The sequence below is a fragment of the Lissotriton helveticus genome, chromosome 7 (genome assembly GCF_964261635.1).
Source record: "Lissotriton helveticus chromosome 7, aLisHel1.1, whole genome shotgun sequence".
In the NCBI taxonomy this organism is placed as follows: domain Eukaryota; kingdom Metazoa; phylum Chordata; class Amphibia; order Caudata; family Salamandridae; genus Lissotriton; species Lissotriton helveticus.
In genome coordinates this window covers 388052194-388077866 of record NC_136068.1, presented here as the reverse complement: position 1 = coordinate 388077866, position 25673 = coordinate 388052194, and the positions used below count along the sequence as shown (strand labels likewise).

Below are 25673 nucleotides of genomic sequence, written 5' to 3'. Positions count from 1 at the left end.
GTGCGCAGGGTCCCCTGGTTGGGCATTGAACCCAAAAGCATTCAGGGCGACTGTGTAATAGTGAATCTTGCAGATCCAAACACAGTAGAGCACATTTGCTCCTGGGGTGATCACTCATCTACCGAAGGGATAGCCACGCACAGATTGTCTTTCTTCTACCCTCCAGCCCCACGGTATAACGCCGGCCCCCCTTGGAGTTGGACGAGAGTGGGGAACTGTGATGGAAATAGAGACCGGGGTCACTGGTCAGGGTATGGAATTAGTAATCTAGCTCCTGCTCCTCCCTTAAGCTGGAGAGGCCCACCCTTAACCAACAGGTATGAATGTCTTGACATGGTTGACTGACCACTAACTCCCAGGTTTAACATTAAAGGTAGAACCTCTACTCAAACCCCAATCATTCAAACCCCATTTACTTCACACTTCTCCCTTCCCTCCATAGGGTTATCGCCGGCAGTTGTAGTATCTCCACACTTTTCTGGCCTCTTTGTAGAGCCATCAACTTCTACGGCGGAACCATTTCCCAATTCGTTAGTTTTTCCGGTTCAAGATTGTACATTTGAACACACAATCTTCACCGGAGAATTATCTAAGAGACAACCACCAACTACATATCCATCTCAACATTCGCTCCCCAAGTTAGACACACAAGTAGCGCACCCTTCTTCTCCCCTTCTCCAGTCATTCACTCGGCCCCAAGACTTGCAATCCCCTGAAAACCTGCAATAATCAAACACTACTCTGCCTTCATCATGGGAGCTTCCAGTCATTTACTGGAATGTAGCGGGTCTTCGATCTAAGGTAGACCTTCAGTCATGGATTGAAGTGATTAATATGCACCTTATAGTCTGCCTGCAGGAAACCTGGGCTATTGACCCTATTCACATCCTGGGCTACAAAACATTCCACGTCCCCGCCAGTGCGTCATCGCGCGGGAGATCAAAGGGAGGCTTAGTGTGTATATCTCTCAAACAAAATACCCCCTTTGACTATAAATGTTTCTCTTGCGACTCCAACTTTCCAAATTTTAAAGATAGCCCTCGAAAAAAGTTCTATCTATTACATCATTAATATGTATAACAACCTTTCCCCTGCTGATTGTGTGAAGACATTGACTGAAACCTCTCTATTCATCCATGAACAGTGGGCAAAATATTCGCAGATGCTATGTTATGTTGTGTGGGGGGGAGATTTTAATGTCTCTTTGTGTAACAAGTATAAGAAAGGTATTTGCGGGCTCCAAGATGAATGTGACTCTCCCATGACGCATTTCACCCACTCTAGTATTGGTAATACTCTGAATGATTGATTGTCTTTTCTCATTAGAACTTGAGTATGCTAATGAAACAGTGAATCCTCCCGTTGAGTTTACATCGACCTTTCACGGCAGAGGCCTCTCCAGCACCATCGATTACATTCTGTGCTCACAAACTTTAAAAGGCCGCCTGAAACACTTTATAACAGGTTCAGATATCTCCAGTGATCACTATTCGAATAGTATTACCCTTATACTTAATTCAGCCACACAAGCTCATAGTAGGACCAGCTTGCTATATCAGCAATCCTTGGCCATAGATAAAATAAATGGCTTTACAGTAAAATGGTCCAAGATAAACCCCGTTGATGTTACCAAGAAGATCATCCAAAAAACTCTCCCTTCTATAAACATCTGTTTAGCGGAGACCTCGTCACCCGTACGATCCTTTCTAGTTTTGCCGAAATATTAAAAGCTATATGTTAGAACCCGGGGTCTCTAGTTGGCAGAGGTAAGTACCTTAGACCAAGTAGGGACCCTTGCTTCTAGTCTGAGATAACCCCTGCTCACCCTCTAGGTAGCATGGCGCGAGCAGTCTAGGCTAAACAGAGGCAATGTGGATAACATTTGCACTTAACACAACAATAATCCCCAATCCACCACAAACTGAGACCACACAGGTAAGTATATTTTATAAAAATATATAGCTTTATCTAGTTTCAGCAAGTAATTAAAGCAGTTGCATGATAATCACTTCTTTAGAAAAATGTTGCATTCAATCTTACGGGTTGCACTTAATCTTTAGGATGGTACTTGTAAATAGGAAGTTCTTAAAAGCAAAACAGTCTCAAGTCTCTCGAATCAGTAGTCAAAAATAATGCCACTGATCTCTACTCACTTGGCTCTAAAAACGAGCAGTCAAAGCAGTGCCAATCCTAAGTTATCCCCAAATCAGCCTTCTGAAGCAACGAACCCCAGGTGCGGCAAGCACGCCTCACCGGATAGTCCTGGGACTCCTTTGTTGCCGATCTCGCTCAGCCTCGCATCCCCAATGGATTCAGGCGCACCGCACCTAACGGAGCACACTCGCTCCTTGCCCCGGCCGGTCCCCGCAGCCCTCTGCCCGCTCTCGGTTCCTCTGGGAGCGGGGGGGGGGCGCTAGCTCGGCGTTCCGAGCAGGGACAGACAGGCCAGGGGCAGGGGCAGTCTTCCCCGGTCCCGGCGGTGATCACTCGGCAGCTGCAGCGGTCCCGATGACGGGGACCAATCCTGTCGCGGCGTTTGGTCGAGCCTCCAGCAGCACCCGGGAGTCAGCCAATGGCAGTGCGGCTCCCGGGAGAGGCCTTCAATGACGCTCGGCTCCTCCACCAATCACAGCTCGGCAACGACGATGACGCTGCGCCGCACGGGCCAATCCCGTCGCGGCGTTAGTGAGGGGGCTCGGTCCCCTCGACCAATGGGAGCGCGGCGGCTTCGATCTCCGGCCCCGCAGCTCCTGGACACCGAAGCAAGTTGCAGGGGGTGTTGCTGGCCCCGGGCCGCGATGGTGATTTGGCGGCAAAGGGTTTTCGAGGGCGCTGGTCACGAAGAGACCCCCCTCTCGACCTCCCCACCACTTTGGAGCGGATTTCACGAGGGGAGGCGCCACAAGCCTCCGACCCTCGCTGGTAATGTGCCGATGAGCACACCGATCCTTTCCTCGCGTTCCGCAGTCGAGTACCACACGTCCCAGGGCACCACAGCACGATTTGGCAGCTGTTTTCTGGCAAAGCTTTAGGAACCTTTAACCCTGGGTTCCCAACAGGAGGCCAGCTCGTCTCAGGCCCTTGGAGATTCAGTTGTAGACACAGCACACAGCTGAGTCTTGGCAGTTTCAAGTAGGCAGGGTCACAGCACACAGCAAAGTCCCTTTCTCCTCCTTAGCTTCCAGTTGGACAGTAGAACAGGTCAGCCCTTAGAGCACACAGCAAGGCAGTCTTCCTTTAGTTCTCTAGCTGTCATCCTTCCAGCAAAGGTTCCTTCTTGCTTGCAGAATTTCAGAATCTAAACTCCTGTAGTCAGGGGTCCTTTCCTTATACCCCTCAATGTCTTTGAAGTCCTTTGAAGTCTTTGTGCATGGAGGCCCTTGGTCCAGTCTAAACCAGTTCTGGGGGTTGCGGAGCACTGAGGTGTCTCTGGTTTTCTTCTTCCTGTCAGCTTCAGGGCCAGAGGTGTCAGTTGACCACCAGGAGGGAGCTAGCAGGGGGAGGCAGGCCAGCGCAGCCCAGCACTTATCAGGCATTCCTTCCTCCCAGGCAGGCAGATGTGCCCTTTCATCCCCGGGCTGGCTCCGACCCTCTCCTCTGGGGCTCTGCAGCCCCCCCTGTCACATCCAGACCAGGCAGGCATTCCACAAACCCAGGCACACAGAAAGGTTTAGACAAGAGAACAGCCACTTTCTAAAAGGGCTATTCTCCAACACAGGATTTAAAAACACCCTTCACTAAAAGATGTGTCATTAAATTCTGATTTCAGGGATATCTTTCACTTATGTCCCATCTTGTTCCTATGGGAAGATAGGCTGGTATCACATGGGCCCAGCCTCCTCCATGTTACTCTATGGAGCAGATAGCCTTACAGCAGTGAGCACACAAAATGGCTGCAGCCCACTACCAGAGCATATCACCTGCACTAGTACATGCTCTACCTTATCCATACACTGCACCCTGCCCAGGGGGGTACCTAGAGCCTTCCATAGGGGTGACTGATGTGCACAGACAGGGAAGGGTTAGGCCCAGCCAGTGGGGACACTGGCCAGGCTGACATGGCAGTCCCTGACTGCACACAGGCTCTGCGCTGGCAGGCCTGAATCACCATTTTAAAGCTACTCATGTGGGTGGCGCAATCTGCGCTGCAGGCCCACTAGTAGCATTTGTCATCACCAGCCCTGGCACACACAGTGCACTTTACTAGGGACTTCGTGGTGATACAAATATGCCAATCAATATCTCAATTTACAGAGGGAGCACTTCCATTCTGACACTGATCAGCAGTGGCAGAGTGTCCAAAGCATCTTAATCAGCAAAAACGAAATCCAGCACAGCATCAAAACACATGAGTCAGAGGCAAAAAGATGGGGGAAGAACCACGCCAAAAGGTGTCAGGTCTAACACTATCCGACAGGAGTTAACCCGCCAACATAAGTCCCACGGCAAGGACTGACGGGGGTGGTTTGACGTCCATTGCCGGAAAGCCCTTTCCGTGCTAAAAAGTGCACTGCATAACAAAGTCAGAGACGTGGCAGCAATAGCCATGTTAAGAAGGAATTATAAATTGGCCCAACAAACCCGGAAACGGGAAATAAAGAAAAACCTATGGGCCAAATTACATGAGAGCACAAGGAGCAAAGACAGCTCGCTATTTTGGCGAACAGTTAAGTCACCCTTTCTAGTAGATCCTTCAGCTGTCCCTCACCTGGATGTGGTGGTTCCAGCTGAAAAATGGGTGGCCCATTACTCGCAGATTTTCGGTGATTCCTCTGCCGTAGCCCTAAACATACAGTCCTTTGAGGAAGTTTCCATCACGGATAACTTTTATCCAATTGACCTCCATTTCGATCATAGGGAGGTCACAGTTGCATTAACCTCTTCGAAGACTGGCAAAGCGCCTGGCCCCGACGGAGTACCACTTGATATTTTTGCGAGTGATCTTGATCTCTGGTCCCCAATAGTTACGCAAGTTATGTCCGCAGTTACACAGGTCGGCCTAATTGAATCTTGGTCCTCGTCAGTACTATTGCCCATTTTTAAAAAGGGTGAACGCGACAATCCAGCCTGCTATAGGCCCATTTCCCTCCTGGATTCACTGGGAAAGGTTGCTGGGCGATTAATCCTGGAGCGCCTCCAGAACTGGGCCTTGGAGAAGAAAATTTTAACCGACCTCCAGTACGGGTTCCAAGAGGGATTGGGCACTGTAGAACAGGCCCTTAACCTGACACTCTTAATGGGCAAATATGCTGGGGCGAAAGGTGGCAACTTATACTTAGTGTACGTTGACCTAAGCTCCGCATTCGACTGCGTGATTCACTCCAAACTGTGGGCAATCCTGAGAAATCTGGGGGTAGATCCTCCTCTCCTTAAATTTCTTCGAGAGCTTTACACAGACGCCAAAGCGTGCGTGAGGTACGGCATTAATGGAGAACTATCGGATTCATTTAGCGTAGTAAAAGGTGTCAGACAGGGGTGCGTTCTCGCCCCGTTTTTATTTAATATCTATACAAACGGGCTGGAGCAAGCGATGCTGGAAGACAGCCAGGATCTCCCTTGCATAAACACTCGGCCCATCCCAGCCCTACTGTACGCCGATGACTCTGTCAGCCTGGCGAGAACTTTAAACCAGCTCCATTTACAACTGGACAAGTACTGCCAATTTATGCTCTCCTTGGGTTTAAAAGTAAATAAGAGCAAGACTTTTGTGATGCATATTGGCAAGAAAGTGAAGAAACCGAAACCTCTATTTATAGAAAAAGTCAGACTGGATTATGCCCGGGAACATCCTTACCTGGGCATTCTCATAGACGATCAAATAACCTGGAAACCCGCCACTGCGAGTAAAAAAACTGTTATTCCAGCGTACAACTGCGGCGCTGATGTCTTTCTCCAGGAAATTGGGCAAACCCGCTCCCGCTGAGTTGCTCAAAATTTATCACGCTAAATGCCATAGCGTGGCAACTTATGGCGCAGGCGTATGGGGCTACGCTCCTACCGGAGAGCTCCAAAATGGGTTTTTGAAATATGTTCTTGCCCTTCCCCAAAGTGCCCCTAATACGGCAGCCATATTGAGCTCGGTCTGGATTATCTAACTGACACCATTAGATACCAGCCGATTCTCCTATGGCACCGTATATGGACCAAAGAACAATGCCATCTTACTCGGTCCTTGATAACCGATTGTTTATCCCTGGTTCACTGGAAAAAGATTCCATGGTTACTATACGTCTTTAAATTTTTTGAATGACTTAAACTGCTTCTCGCTTTTTACTGACTCTTCTTCACTTGTGGACATATCCAGAAAGGCCTTGAAGAGCCTGTGTGTTAATCACCTCAGAGATCTTCGTATGTGCTCAGAGGTTGGTAAACGTACAAACAGCCATCTAATGACGATACAAACCTTACCCGGTATGCAGCCGTATTTGTCTTTCTTCTTGTCAAACTACGATAAGTATGTTTTAACTAGGTTTCGTTTTGACTCCTTTTTTCGTCTTGTTTCGTTCTCCGGGGTTTCAAATTGGTCACATGAATTAACTAGTTGCCCCTGTGATGGAAATGCACACCAGTCTACCCTACATGTAACACTTTTCTGTAGCTATTATGAGACCCCACGTAAACGCTGGATAGTCCCTCTCCTCCGACAAATGGGCCTGAGAAGATGCAGGCCTGCACTCCTGGCATTACAGTTTTTAGAAACACCATTTGCTGCTAAGTGTATAGCTTGTTTTTTAAAAGCATGCTTGAAAATTCGACTTCAATCATCTGACTTAGTTTTGTAACTTTTATGCAACTTATATTTAATTGACATTAACTGTTCTTTTTAAATTTGTAACCGTTTATCATCCCTCTGTTAATACTGTATATGCGACAACTTTTCCAAGAACAAGCTATTGTCTTGATGTAACCCCCTGTTAACATTGTATATGTGATAACCTTTTTAAAGGAAAAATTACTGCCTTGATGTAACCGTTTTCTACTATGCACTTTTTATGATTGCAAAACTCAATCGAAATAAAGATTTTGAATTGAATTGAATTGAATTGAGTGGCAGCAATGGAGGTCACAGACACTCCACAGGAGACCTCTTATGTGTTATATACATGCCCACCTCCATGTATGTGGGATCCAATGCATTTAGGGTCGCGTCAATCGCTCTAGCCATTTGGCGGAATTCCTTTTTAGGCAAATGGCAGCACACATCCAACTGGTGAACTGGAAATAGGTGAAGTAGTTTATCTTGTAAGAGTCGGATTAAGGTTTTCAGTGAGACGATGATTGGGTAGACGGGAATGATGACACTTTTCACTTTGAAATCTTTTTTCTATGGAGTTCCTGCTTCATGGTAGGGATAGAGGATGGTTCAAAATATAATCTATTCATTTACAAGTCCATTGATATAATTGAGTAGAGAGGTGTAATTCCTTCTTGCATGTTAGATGATGGCTAGCAAATTCTGAAGGCGGGGAAATACAGTTTTCTAAGCAAGTAATGTCAATCCATTATTGTTTTCTCCTTTTCTTTCATATTAGGGTGTTGCAAGATTTTATAAATCACGGAAGAAGCATATAATTACGACACAGACTGAACACAAGTGTGTGCTGGACTCCTGCCGTTCTCTTCAAGCGGAGGGCTTTAACATTACATACTTGCCAGTCAAGAAAAATGGGCTCCTTGATCTTAATGTAAGTTCCATTTTTTTAATCAATATAAGCGTAAGGAATTTTTCTGAAACGTAATGTTCGAGGCATATGGGCTGCAGATGGTACATTTATGAATAGATCGCCATCTGGTGTTGGGCTCGGATGATTGCACTTGTTTTTCTCTTGGAGAAGTCTTTTCTTTTGTAGTCACGAGGCTGGTGACTCCTCCCTTGGGTGATAGTGCGCATGGGCATCGGCTCCATCCTTAGATTGTTTTTTTCCGCCATCGGGTTCGGATGAGGAACGAAGCGCTCGGATCGACTTTGAGGAAAGAGTTATATTTTGGCACGTATTGCACTTCCAATTAGACGGTATTGTTTATCGAGCGCGACTTCATTCACATTTTGACGCGCTTCGACATCAACAAGAAAAAAAAAAAAATCCAACTCTACGTCGACGAGACCAGGAGGCCTATCTCGACGTAATCCAGCCCGGAGTCCATGGAAAGGACTCCATTCAAAAAATGTCCAACGTGTGGTGCTAAATTCCCACACAAGGACCTACACAAGGTGTGCAAACTCTGTTTATCACCTGACCACGAATCCAGGGACTGTGAAGCCTGTGCGGATTTCTCCTCCAAGTCGACGATTAGAAACCGTCGAGCCCGAAGACACGAGATGTCGAGGATGGAGTCAGATGCAATCCCAGAACTGTTAGAGGTCCAACACCCTGAGGAGGAAGAAGAAGATGAGGACGGGTCGGGGTCCGAAGCGGACGAGTCTGAAGTCGAAGAAGCCGACGTTCATCAAACCGTGAGTGACGACGTCCCTTTACCGAAAAACCGACCCAGATTGGTGTCAACCCCGCCTTCGAGCCCGGTCAGACAACCGAAAAAAGTTTCCGACGCCCCGCCTTCCGGCTCGGCAACGAAACCGAAACATCCGGCCTCCCACCATGTCGGATCCGAAAAACGGTCGACATCGACACCGAAGCTCCATACCAAAGAGAGCTTGCAGTTGAAACATTCTATGTCGAAACCGAAACATGCTTCGACGTCGAAGACTCCCTCGACACCGAAAAAATCGGACTCGAGCAAACTCTCGGTGCCGAAAACACATCACACCCAGACGCAGAAGCAAAAGCACCTTTCGGACCCAAAGACTTCGGTACCGACACAGGAGCAACAAACAGATCCAAAACAAAAGACTTTGTTTATTGATCCACAAACTGGCAAGGTGGTGACAAAACTACCTAAAAAGAGGAAGACTCAGCCGTTGGAGGACAAAGACCCTCCTCTTAAAAATAGAACAATGGGGACAAATACAACTCCTCCCCTTTCTCCACAGCCTATGGACACACCCTCTTCTCCTCTTCCTCATACTCTGCCAGCTATTCCTCCACCTTCTACACCACGCCCATCCACACCTCAAACAGATGTAGAAAGTGACACGGGATGTGGACCTTCCTAGGGATGATAACAATACTATCCCAGAAGACACAGACACTTGGGAGGATTATGACGCAGTGTCAGATACTGATAATGACCCTGACCTGTATCCCTCAAAACCCTCTCCTCCTGATGATAATTCGGGTTTTGCACAATTGATTAATAGGGCAGCAAAATACCACAAGGTAGATTTACATGCGGAACCTCAGATAGAAGATTTTCTTTTAGAAACACTACCTGCTGCACAGAAATATTCAGGACCCTACCTATGCTTAAGGGTCTCCTCACTCACACATCAGACATATTCAAAGATCCTGTGAGAGCTAGGGTGTTAAACCCAAGAATTGACAACAAATACAAGGCAGCCCCAAAAGACCCAGTATTTATTATGGGGCAAATACCTCTGGACTCGTTAGTAGTATCAAACGCTCGTAAGAGAGGAAACTCACTAACAGCAGGAGAAGCTCCTCCTCCTGACAAAGAGTCCAAGTTAATAGATGCCTCTGGCAAAAGAGTAGCATCCCAAGCGACAAACAGCTGGCGCATAGCAAATACTCAAGCGCTATTTGCACGTTATGATAGAGCTCATTATGATGAGTTAGAAAAACTCATTACACATCTCCCTAAGGAACACCAGAAGAGGGCAGATCAGCTGATACAAGAAGGGAAGATAATAACGAACACTTCCATTAAGTGCGCCTTAGACGCAGCAGACACTGCAGCAAGATCCATAAACACCAGTATCATGTTAAGAAGACATGCATGGCTAAGTGTATCAGGGTTCAAATAGGAGGTACAAACTTCATTTTTCAGGAGAGTGAGTAAGTTACAGGCATTAACAATACAAGAACTATTTCTACAGTTACACCAGAATAAAGTGGTTCTTAGAACAAACCCAAACCCAAAGTTCTTGCCTAAAGTAATTTCAGCATTCCACATCAATCAACCAGTGGAACTACCAGTCTTTTTTCCAAAGCCACAGACGGTAGCAGAGAGGGCCCTACATAAACTAGATGTCAAAAGGGCTATATTATACTACATAGAAAGAACTCAAACTTTCAGAAAAACTAAACCACTATTTGTAGCGTTTTCCCCAACACATAAAGGCAACCCTATCTCTAAAGCAGGCATTGCCAGGTGGATCGTAAAATGTATACAAATATGTTACATAAAAGCAAAGAGAACATTAACTGTTCCCCCCTAGAGCTCATTCTACACGCAAACTAGGGGCATCTATGGCATTCTTAGGGAACATTCCCCTAGATGACATATGCAAAGCAGCAACTTGGTCTACACCGCATACCTTCACAAAACACTATTGTGTTGACGTACAAGCAACACAACAAGCAAGGGTGGGCCAGGCTGTACTGAAAGCTTTGTTTCAAACTGTTGCAACAGACACCGGTGACCACCGCTAGGGAGTTAACTGCTGTGTAATCTATTCATAAATGTACCATCTGCAGCCCATATGCCGCGAACGGAATATGCTACTTACCAGTATGCATCTGTTCTTGGCATAAAGGGCTGCAGAGTGGTACATGCCCTCCCTACCTTACTGGAAACCTGTGTCTGTTCCACCATTATCTTATTTAGATACACTTACATGGGCATCTCTTTCTGTATTCTATGATACTACTCCATCTAACCCTACTATGGCAAAACAATCTAAGGATGGAGCCGATGCCCATGCGCACTATCACCCAAGGGAGGAGTCACCAGCCTCGTGACTACAAAAGATTTCTCCAAGAGAAAAACAAGTGCAATCATCCGAGCCCAACACCAGATGGCGATCTATTCATAAATGTACCACTCTGCAGCCCTTTATGCCAAGAACAGATGCATATTGGTAAGTAGCATATTCCTTTAATTATGTTTAATTTCTACAGAAAACTAGAATCCAGGGTGTACAAAAATCAGGCCATTTCAAATCAATGTTTCAGAAAGTTACACAATTTAGAAATGTTTAACGACCAGACTTTCATCCTCTAATAAATTGCCACTTCATCTTTAACACAACCAATTTAAAGTCTCATTCGCCCTTCTAACCAAAGAAAAAGGTTTCAAAAGTTGTAATATTAGTTCCACAGTAGACTACTTAACTCTCTGTTTTTCTTTGAAACTTGCCCCCTCATCACTAATAATTTATATTTACACTAGAGCATTGCTCCTCATATAACAGAAATACTTGCTTCTTCAATGTATGAATAGCAGGCATTTCTGAGTGATCTACTGGGGAACTACATATTTGGTTGTGGCCATCAGGGGAGCCATAGTTGGGTACTTTGGAAACTTGGACACCTTGCTTTCTTTATTGACTTGGCTTTTCTCTACCTCAAAGGACCTCTGTTGATATAGTCCCCAGATTCTCACTATGTTTAGACCTTGCACTTGTTTTGAGAGCATTTTCAGACCCTCTTAGCCTGATTCAGCTGACCCAGTTCCCCACTGTCAAGCTAGCCCCTCTTAGATTCTCCTCTGATACAAGGGACACTAGGTTGTCTATCTTTATCCATGTCTGGATAAGATAGGGGAGTAAGGTGAAGACAATCTTGCGATCCTTACTTATAATTTAAGGATGTCTCATCATTCATATGAGGAGTACTTCAAATGAAGCTCCGGTCCACTCTCATCCGGCTGGATTGAAGCCAGAGAACTATTACACTTAAAGTAGTGAATTATCTCGGATGAGATGCAAACAAAATCAATCAATTCTAAATAATTTAAAACGATTTCTAAAAAGGTGGGCCTCGCTAGGCTCCTGGTCAGACATCTTGCCAAAAAGCTCTGGAATTGCTACCACTTCAGGATCAAGAATAGAAGCCTCTGCTGACTGGGATCAGGGCATGGGAACATTGTTTTCCAATGTCCCAGCATCTATACCCAATCTGAGGACATGGAAGGACTTATTCACAAAGGTAAAGTTACATATTTGGTGTATGTTTACTATTTTGTTGCTATTCACAAATTGAGGTTTTACGTGTAGAATTTTTACGACTGCTGAGAACTTCTAACATAAAAAGACCGGATAGTCTCTGCAGTTGTAAAGATACTACACAGAAACTAAACTTTTAGTTTGTGAATAACAAAGAGCAGTAATCATATGCCAAAGTGTAAGTATACCTTTGTGAATAAGGCCTAGCGTGTCCCCCCCCCCCCCCAACACACATAGCAGGTCATGCTGTAGAACCTGCGGAGCTACATAACACCAAAATTGTGGTTGCTTGTCACATATGGGCACCATTCATCTGAGAGTGCAGTTGGGCAGCCATGCACAACTGAGGAACCCCTAGTGTGCTAGCATCTGGATTGTGACGTGCATATCCCCCCTTCCAAACCACCTCCTTCCCCTAAGCACTGATTCATGAATACCTGAGAGACCCCATTGAGAACACTGACCATAAACTAATATTAAGTAAGAGCTCTGTAGTAGATATAAAAGGAACAGGCTGTTAAATTAGTTGAAATTAGGGGTATGGCCCAGTGCCTGTCGAAAGTCGAGAATCTGGTGCAGGCTGATGCAGAATTTAAAATCTGTGCTATCTCTGCCTTGGTCCATCTGGAAAGTAAAGTAGAGATATTGGACAATATGGGCGTAGCTTCACGTTGGAGTGTCTTGAGTATCCCTCAATGTGCTGAGGAATACACCAGAGAAGGTAATTTTCAATATTTATACAGCTGTTGGACTCTAATGCTGCCATATCAGTGGAGGTTGGTAGAATATTCCAAATGCCAACAGAAGGCCCTAAAAGAAATACACTAGGGCAGGGACTCTTTTGGTAGAGTTGCTGTTCACACAAGAAGCCATTACCAGAGCTGTTTTCAATTTCAAAGGCTTGACATTTAGGGGTATTAAGACTGTAATGTTCCTTTACCTCAGTAGGACAATGCACTTGAAAAGGAAATACCTCCACATTTTCAAGACAGAGACATTAACTGCAGAGCTTGATGCCTCAATTTAGATTTGCCCCTAGTTTAAAGAGTGAGATTTACTTGGGACTGGCCATTCTTCACAAGTTTCTGCCGAGCACTTAGTGTCCCCTCACCAGTCACATGGATCAGAAGTGAAATGTGGGCAATTTTCGAAATATCAATCTGAGGCTAAACTGGTCACTGGTCAGCTCTGCTTAATAGAACGTTTATGTCCCTATCCCCTTGTGGTTGAAATGGCTTTTCTCTAGCCCCACCAACCTTATGAGAGCTTAGGGAGCAGCTGGCTTCTTCAGAGTTGTCTTATTTCCTCTAAAGAGTGGGCAATCACTCATACCATTTTGAGGCCTTTTCTTGGGAACTTACTGCAGTCAGAGGTTTTTTTGCACTAATTGTAACAACTAATGACCACCCCATCTGAAGTGTGCGGATGAGCACTACTAGAATAATTATGTAGAACCAAAACATTTAAGGGTGGTTGATGTACATCTCTTGGAGAGAGGTACAGTAGGAGACCTCCTAAGGGGCGATAATCTAAATTAGCAGCACAGTCTGTGGGTGCAAAACTTTTCAAACAACTACAACCCCCTCCCACCTTGGCATTAGAAGTAGACATATTAACAGCTATTACATGATCACAAAATCTATTAATTAAAGTTTCCAATTTAGTCATGGGGTCCAACAAGGGATAATATTTTTTGTCTACTACGTCACCAACACTGGAGCATAGTACATTATTGATAAACTGCTCTACATCAGGTAGCACAGGGGTAGCTTCAGTTTGAGTACTGCAGGATTGAGTAGTGCTGTCATTCAAGGATTTGGCCATTGGTTCAGAGTTCAATGCTGGGTGTATCCAGGAGGTGAAATCACATCTTGAACACCCGTGCGTGGGAATGGTTGCCTCTTGGTGCAAGTGGGTTTTCCTAATATCCTTTTGCGTTTTACCGCACCCAGCCTCAGTTACAAGAGGGGCTACCATGACGTGCTGGGTCAATGGGGCATCCCATTCAGGAACAGGCCCATCAATTTGTGACTCAAGACTAGGGGCAATAACGTGCATAGTGGTGCTTCCATTGTGTCGATACAGTGGTGTTGCATCACAGCCCGGCCCAGTAGTTAATGCCTCACGTCCCAAAGACAATCTGCACTCAGTGAGCTCTATCTCACTAGATACTGTATTAACTTCCCTCTCCAACATGCTGTTGATGGTAACAGAATGCCGCACAGTACTAGTTGAGGTTGTGGTTGAGACTAACGGAACAGTTATTTTCCCCATAATTACTTAGCACAGCAGGAGGGAGCTCTCACCATATGTTGTTGCAGCAGAATCGACTTGAATAAAAGGGGGGGGGGGCGGCAGCCTCTGCCGGCTGCTGACCAGCACAGACAGGCCCGCTCCTGGCCCGGGCACGTTCCGGGCTGCGGGAGCCCACACGCCAATTTATTCTGTGCCTCTGGGCGTGGCTACGTCGGTGTGCAGCTGATGCTGCGATGCCTCCTGGGGCATGTGGCCTGCCCTCAACAAATAAGCAATCGGCAGGGACTCCCATGGTGTGGGAGCCCATCGGCCAATTTATTCTGTGCCTCTGGGCACGGCTATCATGGCGTCAGTTTGCGGCTGCTGCCACAGTGTCTCCTGGGGTATGTGGTCTACCCCCAATAAGCAAGCAGCAAGGACTCCACACATAATCTTGTCTTAGAAAGCCTTCCAGATCTAGTTGTATGAGATAGAGGAAGAATGTCTTCATCTGGCATCTCTAAAGAAGAGTTGGACGCTTGACTTGGGCACGCAGGGGGCCTGAATTTCTTGCAAGGTCTGGAGCTGACGAACTTCGAAACAAAGGTTTAAAGTGTGGAGAGTCCCTGGTTATGGATTTTTCAGGTCATTGAGCAGTTGCCATATGTTCTTTGCTCGTCACAACTCTTAGCAGTTCACCATCAAATGGAGTATGTGTCTTGCATGTCTGCTTTTGCTTAACAAGAACTCCGAAGTCTTGCTCAAAAACCATGTCTTGTGCTTGTCTGCGTAGGCCTTCATTTTGCTATTGCGAGAGGTCAGTGACCCGAATCTCGCCGGGGTGTATTGACCAGCTGATGGTCCATTGAGGTATCTGCGTTCCAAGAGCTCTCCCGAACAGGACAGTGGCAGGACTTTCTCTTGTCATGGATTAAGTAGTGGAACGAAACAGTAGGCAAGAAGACCTGGGTGCAGAGCATATTTTAGCTTGATACCTTCCAGTGCAGCACACTTAACTACCCTTTTCAAAGTACTCCTAAATCGTACAACAACGCCATTTGCCTTTGGCCAGAGAAGTGTACTTTTCTAATGTTGGTTGTTCAAATGAATAAGAAAGTCTTTGAACTCTCTGGTCGTGAAGGGTGGACCGTTGTCATATTTGAGAATGGAGGGAACACCCAAAGTTGTGAAAATGGCATCCAGTCTTTTGATGACTTTGTCATGTGTGGTTGGCAACTACCATGAGATGTTTTCCGTTGTTAAAAAGTCTGAAGAAATCAACAGCAATCCTCTCCCAAGTTTGCTTAGGTAGATCAGACCTGTTTAATGGGTGCTGAGTCGTTTTGGGAGACAGGCATTTGCATAGATGACAAACTTTAAATCCCTTTCAACTCGTTTGTCAAGACGTGGGAACCACACTTGATACCAGAGAGCTCTTATAGTTGCAGCAGTGCCACAATGTTCTTTGTGTGGCATTTAATAACTGCTGCCTCAGGCTTTCAAGGATCACTATTCTTGCCCCTCGACGTATGACACCATCATGTCCAACAGAAAGTTTTTCATAAACATTTTTGAATTTCTGGTATTCAGTATCATCTGTAAGAGGTCGAATATGCTTCCTCAATGATTACAGTTTAATGATTTACTTGAGAGTAAGCATGTCTGTCAGTATTAGTAGCTGTCAGAAATTGTTCAGTACAAAGTACTGCAGGCACACTTGACTTTACTATAACATTGACGTAGGCCTCCATCATTTTGGGTACACTGCTATGACGGCAACTACTCTGTTCGAGGAGGCAGGGAAAAAGGGCAGTCAGCAGCCTCGGACCGCTACCTGTTTCAGAGGAGGACAGGGCACACGCGGCAAAGGCTCAGTCAGCGGAGCTTCACGGGCAGGGAGCAGTGTCTCTGGCCAGCAGGTCAGAGGTCCTGCTCTGTCGTCCACGCAGCGGCCGCCATTATATAGGAGAAGGGGGAGGGAAGTGCAGCGGGGAGGCGGGCGTGGGAAAACTGGAGGTGGGAGGGGCGTGGGGACAGCAGTGCCGAAAAAACGGACTGGGAAAAAACAAGGCAATACAAATATGAGCAATACAAACATGAGCAAAGAAAACAATTTAAGGAAAAGACAAAAAACAAGGTAAGGCAAGACAATATGGGGGCAGGCAGGGACACAGAACCACAGAAACTACTCTGCTCAAGGAAGCAGGGAACAAGGGCAGACAGCAGCCTCGAACCGCTACCTGTCTCAGAGAGGACGGGGCACACGCGGCGAAGGCTCAGTCAGCGGAGCTGCACGGGCGGGGAGCTGGGTCTCTGGACAGGAGGTCAGAGGTCCTGCTCGGTCATCCCCGCAGCTTCCCCCATTATATAGGAAAAGGGGAGGAAAGGGCAGCTGAGAGGTGGGTGCGGGAGAACTAGAGGGGGAATGGGCCGCGGAGGCAGCAGCGACGAAAAAACAGGCAGGAAAAAAAATAAGGATGTATCTCATATCTTTGGCTGAGTTCTGTCAACTTAAGTTTAAAGTCTAATCCTGGCCTGTTAGTCAGGTCAAATTGGGGCTGTTTCTTCTGTCTTTGTTGTCTTCAGCATGTAATAGAAATGCATCCCATGCTCAAGCAGTCGCTGATTCCATTACCGCTCCCCCATTTTGTGTGTGGTGTTGAAGCTGCCAGTCCTGCCTGTCTAGCCCTGTTCTTTTTATCAGGGCAAGTTCGATTACATTTACTTCTTTCTCACTTTTGGCATGTGGCATCACACTTAACAGGCACATTTCAGCTCAATACAGGTCCCCCCCATTCTGTTATCTCCTTCAGTGTATCAGTCACAGGTGAGCAGAATTCTGTAATTACTGGGCAGCTCCTCAGCAAGTGATTAAAAATCGGTTTAGTAATCACTGCAGCTATGACAATCTGTAGCAGAAAGTAAATACATTTTATCTAATCCGCAAGGGGTGAGTTGAGTCTTTTGTGATATTAAATTGCGACAGTTTAAAATGCACATTCCTGGACACTGTAGGAGTGTAGCAAGTATTGACTTCCTGACTGTCCCTTCTTGCTCTGCACAAGTCTTGAGAAAATTCTAGACCATTGAGATCTTCAAGATTACCCTTGGTCACTTTTAATAGAGCGTGGTACAGAAGTGACACTTTCCTTCTCCCTTATCTAGTGTAAGCAGTGACTGTAGTAGTTTGTCAAGATTTAGTATAAGGAATCCGTCTGGAGTCAGATGTTTATCCTACACATTCCTGGTAAAGTCATTTCCAAGGCTTGGTGATAGCCAACAACGGGAAGCATTTCGTTTGGATGAAAATAAGCGTAAAAACAAAAAAGAGACCTATGTCTCATAAGAGTCAAAACTGGGCCATTAAGACTTCTCATACGGAAACTTGCTGCACCTGGGGTCTGAAAATGGCGAGTAAAACTTGTAAGCATATGTTCTAATAAAGGCAACGCTTGACAAGCTGAGCAACATTTGGGATGCCTTCAGTCTGACAGCATTGAGCATCCCAGTGAGCACCAAGAAATGTCTGTCGGGCACTGAAGAAACCAGACTGAGGAAAGCTATCACAAATAGAATAGAATATTTAGCCATTTAAAACTAGGGGTGCCAAATAAGAGGATTTCTTTACCAGTAAGGAGGGAAAGGCAGAAAAAAATAAAGGAGTAGGACGCAAAAGCTCGTGTTGGACTGCGCGAAAAGAAGGAATCCAGTCAAACACGTAGTAGTTGCCCGATACCTGCTTCCAAGTTCTGTCTGTACCAAGACTCCCAGAGGTAAGTGCATGTGCTCCCACTGACTGCCACAACCTGGAGGTGACTAATAGCATTTCCTGTGATAGGAGTGTTAAGGGTGCCCTTCTTCACAGTCTCTGGCCTACCCAATAATGAAGTGTCTACATAAGCCTCAGTGCAGGGTAAGATACAGAAAATGTATTCCTGTTTATGTGATCCTGATGTATCATCTTGCAACAGGAGCCACCTTATAGACTTCCTAGAAGGCTTAGTAGGGAAAGTAGCATGAGACGCCCAAATTAATTGAGTTACATATACAGAACAAGTTGGTTCCCAGGAACATTCACATGGATTGGACCCTTTCAGGCTATAATTTATTGTAAATCCCCTGTATATCCTGGAATCAAAAACGATTTAATCTACCTATTGAGGGATGCCATCGAGCCAGCCTGTATATCATCTACAGCTGTTTTGACCCTGGAAGCATGTACTACTGGATGTTTTTTCAATGATTAGGAAGCGCTAAGTGGAGAGCAATGGTTCCCACCAACTGAGTGATAACAAAGGGAACTTAGGCGTGAATTTGAGTTGTGAATCAGGACTCCTCAATTAGTTGGTAGATAGCCAAACCTTGGCTCCTGTTTGTACTTCGGGACAGGTCTTCTATGTCTGTCAAACTATTTCTTAGCCTGGCCTTTGTCAAATGTGAAACTGCAGATCTATGAATGGCATGCAAGTGGTGTTATATTGTGTTAACGGAGAAAACGTAAAAGGAGGTGTAGGAGAGTAGGGTCTGCAATCCTATGATCACCCAGATTTTTTTGCTTTTTGCTGCACTGGTTTACGACTTTCCCTGGCTGTGGGCCTGCTAATCAGACCCACAGCCTAGCTGTTCTCTCTATCCAAATTGTACTCAGGTACTGAATTGGCACTGGGCCCTCTCCAAGTCCCTGTACCCAGGGCTGAGGTGTACCCAGAAGTCTCCCAGGGGCTGAAGCATGTATTATGCCACCCCTGGATTGACTAACTAAAACTGACACAACTGGCTGCACGACAGCTGGGGCAAGGTGGTGTACTCACCCTTTGCTTTAGATATAGTATACCTATATCTAACCCTAAAATGGACACACAGATCTCCTATCAGTCACTCCTATGGCAGGCCTTAACAATCCTGAAGGCAGAGTGCTTGGAATCGTGTGAGATGGTGCTCTGGCATGAGCTGAGCCTGTCTGCGGCTTTCGGGATCTATCCCTTAGCCGTTTCCATGATATCGCATACCATATACTCTTAAGTGCATTATAATCCTCGCGGTTATGTGCCAACTCTGGTATCGCTTTATCAAAACATGTCGAGTAAGGTGTCATACGAATTGGAATACTAACCCCTCGCCAATTCTGGCGACGGGGTTAGCATTCCACCCTTCTAGAGGGACACGACATGCCTGTAACCTATAACCCGGTTAAAAGTCAGACAGAGCCTTAGCATCCACAAAATGGATGCTGCCACCGAGACACAAGTCTGCCCTCCTGCTGCTGGGAGTCCTCCCAGAGCAGGAGATAAGGACAAAGGGTTTCCTGCCAGGGGCGGTGCCAGCACCGTCCCAGACAGGGTTTTGTGTATTGTAGGTAGGCAGGGCTTTAGAGGAAGGTGACTGCACGTGGCACCCCGGTGCTCACTGTGCATAGGCTGGCTGGAACCAGTTCCAGGGTCACTCCAGACCCTGTGCTGGGGAAAAGCCCGCCAAGGAAGTGGGTGTAACCACCCCCCTCCTGGTCCCACCCATAGGGCAGGACCTAGTCGCGTGCCAGCCCCTTTTTCCCAGATAAAGGTAGAGACTGGCCCCCTTCCAAATCAGATCATCTTTGAATCCTGAAACTACTTTCTGCGAAAGGAACTCAAGACTTCTTCCTAAGATTTCTCCCTTGTGACTAAGGAGTAGTCACCCTGCATCCGCAGGCACCATCTAAGAACACTGCGGTCTGCTGTAAGTCCTTCCTCCGGAATCCGACTGCCCAGCTCGACGAGAACCGGCTTCCCTGGCACCTCTGACCTCTACCCACCTCTACAGCCCAGCTGAGAACCGTGGGTGCGACGAGACCTCAAGGGACCGGCCATCTGCAAGACTGCACGACTTCTTTCCAGCAAGCCCGCCGAGTAACTTACTGGTGAGTGCTTTGGGGTCCGAGAAGCCCCGACTCTGAGCAGCTCCAGCTCCGAAGTTCAGCCCCCCAGCATCTCCACGATCTGCGTGGGGCCCTTCTGCTTTCCGCTGCTCACCGCGTTGTTTGGCTACTAGCCCGTTGGCTTGTGGCCTTCCCGACGACGCCCGACGATATTTCTGCTGCTGGTCTGGTTGCTCCAGACTGGCCCTTGCTCCCTTCCAGAAGAGGAGCACCCCGGACCCTCCTGGTCCACTCAAGACGCCATTTTGAGTCCACCGCGTGGGCTTGAATTAGCCAAGGCTTGTTGCCCAATCCTGGGTAACTTCGACGCCAACGACTTCATCCTTCGTGGGACAGCTCGCACCTCCATCCTGGTCGCCGACAACGCCTCCTGGTCCGAGAGACTGCAGAGCCCAGCAGCGCCCACTCACCTGACTGCGGTGACTTCGCCCGGTGCCATCCTGGTGCCCACTTAATCACTGGCTAGTGATTCAAGAACTTGGTCCCCTCTGCTTTCAGGTTTTCTTCTTCCTTGATCCAGGCTTGGATCCATCGAACTTTCCTTCACTGGTCGCCTGCCAGCAACTTCTTCCTTCCAGGCTCCTGGTCCGGCAACGAGATCCCCGACGTCTTTTCAGACCTATGCAGCTGCAGCCCCTGGGCTAGGTAACTTCGGCACTCCGGTGTCCCAGCATAGCCTCACTATCCAAGGGTCAGGATCCACTGTCGTTTTCTTCCTACCAGGTCGGGTTCGCCCGTGAACACTAACTTTGTGAATTCTAGCTTCCATAGACTTTGTCCCGCATCCCGCGTGAGAGTGCACACTCTGCACCCGAGTCCCCTGGGCCTCCTAGTAGTAATCTAACGATTCCCTAGTCCAGTCCTAGCGATTCCAAAGCCTATTAGAACTGTTACTTACCTGCTAGTAATTCGCATTCCACTTTTAGCGTATATGGTTTTTCGTGCCCCTCGGGCATTTGTGTAACGTGCTAACTTAAAAGTATTTTCGTAAGAGTTTTGTGGTGTGCCTAGCACCCTGTCCTCATAAAGAGTACAGGGTTGTTGTGATTCTAATAAATACACTGTTTATTTTCATAACACTTGTGTGGTGTCCTTTCACTGGGTGTTCAAGGGGTAATGTGATGGTAAAACAGCTGGCTTAACACGCCCTCTGGAGTCTTAGCCTTAGACTGCTCGTATCCATGCTACTAGGATAGCTGGTCTATAAGGTTGACTTACAACCAATCATCAATAAGGGTTGTTTGGACTGATATATAGTGATCACTAGAATAGTGAGCACTGCACATCAGGCCAACTTCTCACATTGGTGAGCAGCGGTGGGGATTTGAGCTTGCTGTTGTTTTACCACACATGCCCTAAGAATATCTTGTGAAAGATCACATGAGTACTAAAGGTACATATAACTTAGCTTAGAATACTCTGAGTTCTACTGAACCAGCTGTTGTAGCTCCTAGGGCCTAGCACACCCTAAACTACAACTCTAGCAAGGGATCAGTAGGCAAACATATAGTGTAGGTAAGTGCACCACTTACACCTCACTAGAAAAGCATGTCGACTCAGGGGGACTCTACTGAGACTCCCCTGGTCAGTGTTGACCCTCCACAGGTCACTTCAAGATATGCAGCTCTCAATTTTCAGGAGATGAGGCAACTCTGTGTCTCCAGGAAACTGAAGCAGGGGTCTAACCCCACCCTTCCCTTTCTGATAGGTCTCTTAGAGACATATGATGCCAGAAAGCTCTCTCAGTTACATGAGAGCATGCCAGCCTTAGAGGGAACCTCTGGGGATCCAGACCTCCCCAACACTGATTCAGCAGTTGAGGAGGAGGATGAGGAGGTACTCTCTGGGGATGAGGTAGACAAGGGTCTTGAGGTAGTCAGAAGGCTAACTAGGACCAACTTAGACTTACTTGGGCTAGGATCTGGGGGCCCCCCAGTACTAACCCGAAGTGGGCCTAACCTTGGAGTTAGGAGAGATAGATCTCTTTCTAGGGACTCCAATAGATCTCTGCACTCTAATGCCTCTTCTCAGGGGAGAAGGAATCCTCCACAGAGGAGATTTACTTCCCCTCAGAGAAAGGAGCATGAGGCTAGGATGAGACAAGCTGAACTGAGGATTGAAAGGGAAGAAATTGCCCTGGCCAAAGAGAAGCTTGCCCTGGCAAGAGAGCAGCAGATGAGTGGGCTAGCTCCCACTGGTGGCAGCAATCTCCCAAGAGATAGAGAGAAGGGTTTAGATACTAAACACCTGACTAAAATAGTGCCCCCCTTTAAGCAAGGGGATGACATCCAGAAATGGATGGCTGCTCTGGAGAGGGCCTGCACTGTGCAGAACATTCCCCAGAGTCAGTGGGCAGCTATACTGTGGCTCTCCTTTGATGGTAAAGGTAGAGATAAGCTCCTCACTACAAGAGTGGAGGATGCTAACAATTACCAGGTCCTGAAGAATACACTGGTTGATGGGTTTGGTTTAACCACTGAGCAGTACAGGTTGCTGTTCAGAGACACCCAGAAAACTCAGTCTCAGGACTGGTCTGATTTTGTGGATTGTGCCACTAAGGCTTTGGAGGGCTGGTTGCTGGGTAGCAAGGTTACAGATTACACAGGATTGTATAATCTAATGATGAGAGAACAAATTTTAAACAATTGTCAGAACCAGTTGCTGCACCAGCACCTTGTTGATTCAGATCTGACCTCTCCCCAAGAATTGGGAAAGAAGGCAGACAAATGGGTCAGGACAAGGATCAAGCAGAACCAGAACCAGAACCAGGGTGGTCAGAAGAAAGCAGACCAGAAGGGTAATGTTAAGAATGAGCAAAATGACCAGAAGTCTTCACCAGGTCCCCAACAAACCAAAGAGGGTGGGGGTCAGGCTTCCCAGAAGAAGAAGACTCAAGAAGGCCAGTCAAAAAGGTGGTGCCAGTACTGCAAAAGTAAATCTCACTGGTTTAGTGAGTGCACCAAAAGAGGAGGAGGACAAACTCCTACCACTACAGCTCCTAAAGCAACTGCACCCCCTAGTACAGTCAGTAGTGGTAGTGTCACTCCCAAGGCATTAGTTGGGTTAACCTTGGGTACTGAGGGGTCTGACAACTTAGTTGGCACACTCACTCAGGCTGTCCTTGTCTGTACAGGGGATATGGATATGTCCCCTGAAATAAGTCCCAATACTTTGGGCAAATACAGGCAGACACCTTTGATTAATGGCAAAATGGCTCAGGCCTATAGGGACACTTGTGCCAGTGTCACCATGGTGACACCTAACTTTGTGGACCCTGGACAGATCATGCCAGGTACTGATTTCCTGGTGACCAATGCCAGCAATGTCACTACTAGTCATAGTGTGGCAATTGTAGCTTTCTCCTGGGGTGGAGTGAAGGGACAAAAGAAAGTTGTAGTCAGTTCAGACCTCCCAGTTGATTGTTTGTTGGGCAATGATTTGGAGTCATCACAATGGTCAGAAGTGGAGCAGAGGACTCACATGGAGATGTTAGGCTTGCCAGCACATGTGCTTGCTGTGACTAGGTCACAGGCCAGAAGATGCCCCACTGAACAGGTGCTGGATCCTGAAATTATGGACCAGACGCCTCCCAAGAAGAAGAGCAGTAAGGGTAAGGCTTTGCCTTCCCCCTTGCCCCAGGTTGAGGATCAAGTCTCTGAGGAGGCTGATCTAGAAGAGCTGAGGGAAACTGAGCCTAAAGAGCTTGAACTTGATCAAGTTGAGTTTCTGGGCTCAGGGGGACCCTCCAGAGCAGACCTGGGGAAGGAACAGTTGAGCTGCCCTTCCCTTGAACCCCTCAGACAGCAGGCTGCTGCTGAGGCTGCAGGGAATGCCACAGGTGCCCACAGGGTATACTGGGAAGATGGACTCCTGTACTCTGAGTCAAGAGACCCCAAGCCTGGTGCAACCAGGAGGCTGGTCATCCCCTTGTCTCTGAGAGGTTTCCTTCTCACCTTGGCCCATGAGATTCCCCTTGCAGGTCATTTAGGTCAGACAAAGACTTGGGACAGGCTTGTCTCACACTTTCACTGGCCCCATATGAATGAGAATACCAAGGAGTTTTGTCGCTCATGTGTCACTTGCCAAGCCAGTGGTAAGTCAGGTGGCACAACAAAGGCCCCCCTCATACCACTACCTGTGGTGGGGGTTCCCTTTGAAAGAGTGGGGATTGACATTGTTGGTCCAATGGAACCCCAGACAGCATCAGGACACAAGTTTATACTGGTGGTGGTGGACCATGCCACCAGGTATCCTGAGGCTATTCCCCTTAGGACCACTACAGCCCCTGTAGTGGCAAGAGCCCTAGTTGGAGTGTTCTCCAGAGTGGGTTTCCCTAAGGAGGTCGTTTCTGACAGAGGTACAAACTTCATGTCAGGATATCTGACTGCCATGTGGAAAGAGTGTGGTGTGAACTACAAGTTCACCACACCCTATCATCCACAATGCAATGGGCTTGTTGAGAGATTCAACAGGACCCTGAAAGGGATGATTCATGGACTACCTGAACCTCTTAGGAGAAGATGGGATGTCCTGATCCCCTGCCTCTTGTTTGCTTACAGAGAGGTCCCACAGAAGGGGGTTGGCTACAGCCCTTTTGAGCTTCTGTATGGGCATCCTGTAAGGGGACCCCTGTGTTTGGTGAAGGAAGGATGGGAGAGACCTCTCAAAAAGCCTGCAACCAACATAGTGGACTATGTACTTGGTCTCCGCTCCAGGATGGCTGAGTATATGGAAAAGGCATCTAAAAACCTTGAGGCCAGCCAGGAACTTCAAAAAGCTTGGCATGACCAAAAGGCTGTACTGACTGTGTACCAGCCAGGACAGAAGGTGTGGGTGCTGGAGCCAGTGGCCCCAGCAGCTCTGAAAGACAAATGGTCTGGGCCCCACACCATCATTGAGCAAAAGGGAGAGGTTACCTACTTGGTGGACCTTGGAACTCCCAGGAGCCCTCTCAGAGTGCTCCATGTTAACAGGCTCAAGGCATATGTTGACAGGAAGGACATGAGCTTGCTCATGGCCACAGATGAGGGACAGGAGGAAGAGAGTGACCCTCTCCCAGACCTGCTCACTCAGAATCCTGATGATGGGTCAGTTGATGGTGTTGTCTTTTGTGGCAGCCTCACTGAACATCAGCAACAGGATTGCAGGCAAGTTCTGCAATCCTTTCGACATATGTTCTCTCTGACACCCAGCCAAACTGATTGGTGTACCCATGATGTTGACACTGGAGACAGTCTGCCTGTCAAGAGTAAAATCTACAGGCAGCCTGATCATGTTAGAGACTGCATCAAAACTGAAGTGCAGAAAATGTTGGAACTGGGAGTCATTGAGCCCTCAGATGGCCCTTGGGCTAGCCCAGTAGTTCTAGTGCCAAAGCCTCACACCCAGGGTGGTAAGAGAGAGATGAGGTTTTGCGTAGACTACAGAGGCCTCAATGCAGTCACTAAGACTGATGCCCACCCAATACCAAGAGCAGATGAGCTTATAGATAGATTGGCTTCT

The 25673-nt window shown here is 47.2% G+C and overlaps 1 protein-coding gene across 2 annotated transcripts in view; it reads left to right on the top strand.

Moving 5' to 3' along the window:
* Window positions 1–25673, top strand: part of NFS1 (NFS1 cysteine desulfurase) — a 658188-nt gene that overhangs the window by 305739 nt on the left and 326776 nt on the right. For both annotated transcript variants that reach the window (XM_078652222.1, XM_078652223.1), the window contains exon 5: window positions 7533–7685. In XM_078652222.1, the coding sequence (XP_078508348.1) occupies window positions 7533–7685 (153 nt within the window). The remainder of the gene's footprint in view (window positions 1–7532; window positions 7686–25673) is intronic.